The following is an 8,055-nucleotide window of genomic DNA, read 5'->3' on the forward strand; positions in this document are numbered from 1 at the left end:
ATCTTCTGTTGTTTAATGAAAGTTTAATGCATTATTTAAGTATCATGTGTGTTACCATGATGGTGTTTTGTGTTTGATTGAATGACTCTGTGCACCCTCTATATATTAGCATATACTTCTGCTTGTGGCAAAACTACTCGTGATGAGCTTTGATTCTTCATGTGGCTTTCTCTTTTACCACCTGCATTAATATGGTGGTTGTCAGTATGTTAAAGGTACAAAACAGATTTTAATAGCAGTGTGCATTGTTGAAGATATTTTAATTAAAAAAAATCTTACATATTGTGCCTTTAAATCAGATAGATAGGTAACAGTTGCAGGTTTTACAGTGCTATTCCGAATTTAGCTAGCAGCTTGTTCAGATAAACTGGCGTATTTGTTTAGTAATGAACTGTTCTTCACACTAGATAGGCTACTACTAGATTCTAATGACAGGAAGGCATGGGGAGACACTTCAGTGAACCAAAACATTCGAGTCAGTGCATGGAAGTGAACAAGATTCGTTCACTTAAAAGATTCGCTCAAAAGCACTGATTCGTTCACCAACGGAACACCACTAGAAAGCATTATGTCATTCCTGCCTGTTAAATGCACTGTTGCCTGACGTTATGACTTCTGCCTTCAAATCGTTCCGTTCGTTTTGCTAATCTAATCGCATGTTGCAGGGCTACTACTAAGTGAATTGAAGGCCCACTAAGGTAGAAGTAACGTTAACACACCGCACCTCTATAATGACTCGCGCTTTGACGTGACTCAACGTGAGGATTTTTCACTAACCAACGGAAATACACACTGTACAAATACTCGCGTATTTAAAATAGTAATACACCCCGACTGCGTTTAAATGACAGCGTCTAAGCTTAATGCTTACGGCCATGCTATCTTTATTTAACTCCCTGTGTAGCCTACCTGGCATGTTAAATAAATAAGATGCTATATGGTGCACAAATACAGCTGGATCCGTAAAATGATATTCTGAGGACACGTTTGGTTGCGTGTGTTTGTATTAGCATCTGAATGTGAAAGCATCATTAGCGGATGATCTTACCAGAGGGAGGAAATCACGCAGGTCGCCTGACCATCATCAGCATCTCATGAGAGCGATCAACGGTCGCGCACTCGATTCCTGGCGTATCATCTTCATCATCATCTTCATCATGCCTCTCTTTCGTTTCACTTGTTTTTAATATAGGCTGACAAATACCGACCCAATAATCCGCAATTTGCTAGCGCTGCGCTCCCCCGTCGTCATGTTTGTGCCGTGGTTACCGTTCCGTTTGATTGGGTCTTGTAGGAACTGCAGCACGAGCGCTTCTCTGAGCACCAGCCAACAGCAGAGCCTGCCTTTCCCATCACTGAGCGGCACTATTGCTCTTCATATGCACGATTATTACTAAGCTATTAGCCGACTGTTTGTTTTATGTATGCGGTGCGATATGCTTGCTCAAATATGCTGAGCGACTATACTGCGTATGTATGATTATTATGTCTACGTTAAAGAAACATGAAGATGTTTATTTTTTATTTTGCATTTCAGCATTAGCAGAACAAGGCTATAGGCTTACATACGTAAAACTATAAGTCCACACAGTCTGAGATATACTTCTTAATAATACATACTACAGCAGAGAAACAGAGCAAAAGGCAGAAATAGATTTGTAAACGTTAGGCTAAATATACACTGTAGGGGTAAAACTAAATGATAGCCTGCTGATAAATCAAATAGCCTAATTTCCTGGCTTTATAATTTCTGATTATTTTAAGGTCTCAGTATACAGGAGCTGGCAAAATTATTTTGTAAAAACTACAGATTTTTTTTTACAGTGTTGTTGTTGCATAGCAACGTTCTGTTATGGTGAAAATCACACTTGAATTAAATTATTTTTATTTTATTTTTTTACTTTTAAATGAACATTTGTGCTCTTGATATTTTAATATGTAGTAAAAACAATACGTCATTGGTTTTCAATACGTCAATAATTGAAAACAAGGAATTAAAAAATAACCCATCACTGCAATTGTTTTACTGCATTTTATTCATATAGTTTCTTGATAAAATACACTTTGCTTACAAGTGCTGATTACAATTACTATATTACATTCACCTTTATTTTACATAAAAGTTTGACTTTTAAAACATAAAATAGCACACACTGTGGAAGCCACTCTAAGTTCTGGAATACCAACACCTCCTGCACTAAGAGTCATATCATTTCAGGGTTCCGCAGTGGAAAACATTGCCTCATTAATTAAAAATCCAAGTGTTTTGTAAAATGTCGCAGGCATATAAGGTTGGCGATAGAGGCAGTGGTAAGTCATGCGTTGCAACTCTATCAAAGGAAATGAAAGCAGTAAATAACCAACAACAGTCAAACGCTGCTGTTTAGCTCCGTTTAACATTTTCAAGAACTGGAAGTTAACCCAAACATCATTTGTTTTTTAATTCGAATCAGATGTAAGGCCTGATATAAAGTACAATGGAGGTATCACAGTTATATTCTATGAGTCTCTTGTATGTTTAAATGCTGCATATGTATATAAATGAAAGTGACAGTTTGACAAAAGTCAATAAAAGCCAGTTACCTAGAAACAACCTCACACCCAAAGACATTCAGCACGACCCAACCACCACGCTAGTTAATTTTATTCATACAACACAAACACTATAACCTGATGGATTTTTTTTTCTGTAAAAAGCTAGACTTTCAGTAATCAATAAAGTGAGCTGCAAGTTTCACACAGATATTATTAGTCAATTAAAAATCCACTGTGAGGACACATCAATTCATCGCAGGCAAAACTAGCCACACAAAAATATCAACAGATCACAAGGGCCCTGGTACGAAAAAATAGTGTAAAAAGTTTATGTACACCTTCGACACAGGTATACCAAAATGAGACAGCCAATATAAAGATATAGTAAATACCCTGTTTCTTAAACATTTTGTAAAATGATTTGTAAATAGACTTCTTTTTATTAAAATATATTACTTAAAATATATTACTTTGCTTAACTAGACAAGACATTAAAAACAAAATCTGATTATCTAGTCCCCATAAATCGACTTTGGTATATCACCAAGCAAATCTTATCTAAAATGATTTTACATTTCTATTGCCTGGAAGGCAGATGATAAAAAAAAAAAGCCTAATTCAAAGATGCAACAAGTTGTTTTCCAACATACATAGAACTATTGGTATCAAAATGTATCTGTAGAATTGTTTCAGGACAGAAACTGAGCCACGGCATTTAATGTTGAAACATGATTAAAATTATGATGTGTTGGACAGTATTTCACAAATCAAAACCTTTAGTTATCAGAGACAATCGGATATGTTTAGGCAAGATGCTTTGTAGAAATGTTTGTACATCTAAAAGAACGTCAGTATTTACAATACTAAACAAAACAACAAAAAATCTTCATAAAATCTCCCTTCTGAGTGTTTAACTTCATTGCTCGTAATAGTTTTGCTGTTGATACTCTGCATTATTTGCCTATCCCTAAAAACTAAGGTTACAGAGAATATCTGCTATTCCAATTAGAGTCAATGTAAACAACTTAAATGATTCGACACAGGCTATTGAAATGATTAAGACCTTGTTTTGCTCCTGAGAGGGTACATTAGTTTGTTTAAGAAGTGCTTTAATTCTTACAAATCATAATTTTTTTAGAGCAAAGACATTTTCTGAACATAAAAAGTGCAATCCTAATAAATCTTTTTTTTTTTTCTGAAGAAAATGAGATGTAAGGGACTAATGCTCTTAATTTTATACATATTGTAAATATACAAATTATTGCCATTATCAGTATAAACCTGCTCTTACATTCTTCTCTCATGTAAAAGTCACCGATCTAAGAGAAGTGCTAGCCTGTTAACATATTTGACAAAACTCCCTTCTATCCCATAAATAACTTTGAACAGTACCATATAAACCTATATAACAAGGCAGGTTAATGTATTAGGTTTACATATTCACAGTAATTCTGCAGTAATTGGTATTTCAGTTGTGTGGTTCTTTGCTTGTGTCACAAAGGCTTAAACCAACCAACAAATAGCTTTACAGGAAATGCAAAGACTAAATGTTGATGTTATTGGTTTCTAATCCAGCAAACTAGTGTGAATTATGTGTACAAGATCCGAAATTTGAAGGGTGGAGGGGAATCATGATTATTAACATCTACAAAAATAGTAGTATATTCATTTCAATTTCTAAAATTATATTACAAAAATAGAACAGAAATAGAACCAGCCTTAAATATTGCCACTATTCAATATTGAGTCTTGAGTCTAAAACAAGGTGCTCAATGAATGAGAGGAAGTGTTACTCGGCATTGCACGTTTTTCATACCTCATCTTTTAGCGTGTTATTGTTTGTGCTGTAAAGAAAAACAAAGGGGCGAATTCACTAAACAGTTGTGCGCTGCATTTTAGCACAAAAGCCTACGTTAGCACAAAAGCCTTCATTAGCATCCACGATCCAGTTTAACCAGGCACTTAAAGCCCTGAAACGCAAATGATTGAGAAAAGAATGGGTACATATCCAGACATACAGTGTAGTCGAGCACTTTCGGCGCTCTAAAGAGCCGATTTAAAGTCTGGATTGCATTAGTGCAGCCATACCGAACAGTCCCAGTAAAGCATGCCAGATAAAGGTAGTCTGCTGCATTCGCCACAACTAAGTACTCAGAACTGACTTGCTGGTCATGTTACCTGATTTGCATAACTCCTGTATATATCATCCGCTAAAACAAAGCAGAAGTTACGTGCAAATAAACAGCACTATTAGCGGGCGCAATTCATTCTTAGTGAATTCCCCCCCATACAGCACAACAGCTTGCCTCTCATATGACAACGGATACATGGACACTGCTGTACTGTCGTAACATTTCTGTTACCCTCACTGCAGTGGTTGCTTCTTTTTGAATGAACAAGTTGCAGTTTATCCTCATGACCATTATCGTACCACCAAACACGAGACACATAGTTTGGATGGACCAATGCAGTCATCATGACAAAATGCGCCACATCCCTTGCACATAATCATAGCCTTCAGCCGACAGTAGCACTTTGATTGAACGTCCTCCATCCCAGAGGTTTCTATGAAGGCTTGCTCAGGTGAGGTCTCACCCTGACTGTTCTGATCCAGTAGGTGACCGGCAGGTATGGCAGTGACGGTGACGGAAAAAGACATCATACCTCCAGCAGCCGTTTCACCATCACCGCTGCAGGACACAGTGGGAGAAGTTGGAGTGTCAGCCATGCTGTGGTTCAGTGCGTGAGGGACAGACATGCTGATAGTGCCACCATACTGAGGTCCATTATGGGCTTTCTGAGACAGGAACGTGCGTTGGTGACAGTCACCTAACTGATATGGCTCTGTTTTACCCTGTATACTGCTGCACATATCAAGCTGCGCTCTTGAGCATGTTTCTTTGGTTCTAAAAGAAGTGCTGCCTTCGTCTTTGCTGGACAAACAACTCAGTGATGGAGATTCAGACGTTTTATCAGAGCAGGGTTGGGGTGGCAAACCATCATCTGGTTTATTGATGACACATCCCTGCTGTTCCACTTTGACCCTTGGGAAATTCGGGTGAAGGGTAAGTGATTCCGTCTTCCCTTTCACAATATCCTCTGCTTCGATTTTCTCCTTCTTCAGGTTGGCGAGGGCAGAGCCTGTATTACTACTTAGGTGGGGCCGTTTGCTGCTCTCGGATCCTCTACCATATGTGGACACGTTGAGGAGGTAGTGTCCTGTCATAGCTGGCTTGGATACCCTTTTCCGTCCAAAGATGCCTAGATGGATATTCTGGTCATGGCTACCCTCAAGGTGACCTAACTGACAGGACTGGAATTGGGAGTTGGAGCTGGTGTTCTTCTGCACACATTTGTGCCTTAGTGGATGGAGCATCTGGTCCTGAGTACCAACTTTTACCAACTTGTCCACACTTCTGACTTGCATGCCAAAAGGAACTTGGTTCCCAAGTTTGTTGGCATCTTCTTGGTTTGTTGAGCTATCTTTTTTCAACTCAGCAGTGGTGGTACCAAGATTCCCTTTATCTCTTGAAGAAATGGCCACAGATTGAACCTCCACCTTGGCTAGTGGCTTTGGGAGGATCTTTTCTAAGGGAACCTCTTTACCTTGAAGAAGCTGGGTGACCAGAGGATTATTTGCTGGGATTAAAGAGCTAGGCTTGGTGACTGACGCTCCTGAAAAAGGTGTTTGCTGTGGTCTCTGGTTTTCTGCAATTGTGCTCGAGACAGTCACGTTTCCTGCCTGACATGAAGGTGCTAGCGTCCCCGCAGGACTGAGGAGGTTATGCTGATCCTTGCCCGTTGGGTTCAACGTACACCAAGTGGTTTGCAACCCCATCGAAGAACGATTATCTTTTAAAAAACCCTGGCTTGCACTGAAGGCTTGTGCAAGACCAGGGTCTGCATGTCCAGTGGAACCTGAGGAAGGAGAGGTTTGTAAGAGAGTCACTGTGCCTTCAGGAGCTGGAGATCCAGAGCTTAGCTTTATAGGCGACACAGATTGACTTCTGCTGCTTGCTGGTGAAAAATCTTCTGACAGGGACCGAGCTGGAGAGGGTGTTGAGGTACCTCCAACTGAGCCAGTTCCCACTGAGGAAGACGACCAGGCTGCTGCTGCTGCAGCACGCTGTGCACGTGCTAACTGGGCTTTTGCCTTGATGTCAGCTAGAGTGCGTGCACCGGTGCGACCGGGTCGAATGCTAGGGGGTGTCAACGGAACGGGAACCGGAGTCCTTGGAGATACCTGCTCAGTAGACGCAGGGGCAGAGAAAATTCTTGACACTGGGATCTGCAAAGAAAGAGTTTGAGTGTTACTATGAGAGTGAAAATTCCACTGAGCGTAGCATTTAATGTCAAAAAATGAATATAGTGCAGCAAAAAACGATCTTTAGATTTTCTACAGTTCTTTGTACAGAAAAATTCCCTACACTCTTAAAAATAAAGGTGCTTAAAAGGTTCTTCACAGCGATGCCATAGAAGAACCATTTCTGGTTCCACAAAGAACCATTCAGTCAAAGTTTCTTTAAAGACCCATCTCTTTCTTACCTTTTTATAATCTGAAGAACATTTTCACCACAAAGAACATTTTGTGAAACAGAAAGTTTCTTCAGATGTTAGAGGTTCTTTATGGAACCATTTAGACAAAAAGGTTCTTCTATGGCATCGTGAAGCACCTTTATTTTTAAGAGTGTACTACAATATTAGGGTGCTTTGAGTGGTTGCCTGGGCATTGCTATGTGGTTGCTAAAGGATTCTGAGTGTTTTAAACATGCATAGGTGATTGCTAGTGTTCTGGTTGTATACAAGTCTGATTGCTTAGAAAAGCGATAGCAAATCCTCTCCTCAACAACTCACACAATACAGCAGCCACACCTACATCAATCATATAGGTACTGTAGTACAAACGACAAGCAACATCATGTCTACACTGGGTGTGACCATTGTCAACAGATTAAAGGTGTCTACATTGGAAACATCAAAGCAAACCTTCCAAATCCAATTATCATTCATGTCGGAAATAGCACAAATGATTCTAATGGGTTCTGATGAATCACAATACTCTCATCTGGCGTAGACAGGGTGTGCAACACTGCTTAAAGGTGCAGTGTGTAAATTTTAGCGGCATCTAGTGGTGAGGTTGCGAATTGCAACCAACGGCTCAGTCCCCCGCTCACCCCTCCCCTTTAGAGAAGCTACGGTGGCCGATACAGGACTAAGATGTCGTCGGTAAAGACAGCAGAGAGCAATGAGATTTCTTTACAAAGGTAAATTAAGGAATTATATTTACTTATTTAATAAATCGATGTTATTGCGAATATTAATGTACTTGTTCATCATTGTGTCAGTGTTTTATTCGCAAGAACAACAAAGTGACGAAACGCCCTCTGTAGAGCAGTTTGTCTGTTTAAGGCTACTGTAGAAACATGGTGGCGACGTCCATGTAAGGGGACCCGTGGTGTATGTAGATATAAATTGCTCAATCTAAGGTAATAAAAACATAACGGTTCATTAAAGGGGTCA

General features: G+C 39.5%; 2 protein-coding genes across 7 annotated transcripts in view; both read right to left on the reverse strand.

Annotated features, from left to right (window-relative positions):
- Positions 1–1,123, reverse strand: part of LOC107679814 (dystrobrevin beta-like) — a 48,945-nt gene extending 47,822 nt beyond the window's left edge. For all 3 annotated transcript variants that reach the window (XM_016475497.1, XM_016475496.1, XM_016475498.1), the window contains exon 1: positions 1,049–1,123. The gene's annotated coding sequence lies outside the window, so the exon portion shown is untranslated. The remainder of the gene's footprint in view (positions 1–1,048) is intronic.
- A 1,866-nt stretch (positions 1,124–2,989) lies between these two features.
- LOC107679772 (putative Polycomb group protein ASXL2) overlaps positions 2,990–8,055 on the reverse strand; it is a 23,733-nt gene continuing 18,667 nt past the window's right edge. For 2 of the 4 annotated variants that reach the window (XM_016475411.1, XM_016475412.1), the window contains one exon: positions 2,990–6,823. In XM_016475411.1, coding sequence (XP_016330897.1) covers positions 4,958–6,823 — 1,866 coding nt within the window. In that variant the 3' untranslated portion in view covers positions 2,990–4,957. The remainder of the gene's footprint in view (positions 6,824–8,055) is intronic. The other 2 variants (XM_016475410.1, XM_016475409.1) reach the window with 1 other exon arrangement.

Source organism: Sinocyclocheilus anshuiensis, unplaced genomic scaffold, assembly GCF_001515605.1.
Source record: "Sinocyclocheilus anshuiensis isolate Anshui unplaced genomic scaffold, SAMN03320099.WGS_v1.1 scaffold676, whole genome shotgun sequence".
Lineage (NCBI taxonomy): Eukaryota > Metazoa > Chordata > Actinopteri > Cypriniformes > Cyprinidae > Sinocyclocheilus > Sinocyclocheilus anshuiensis.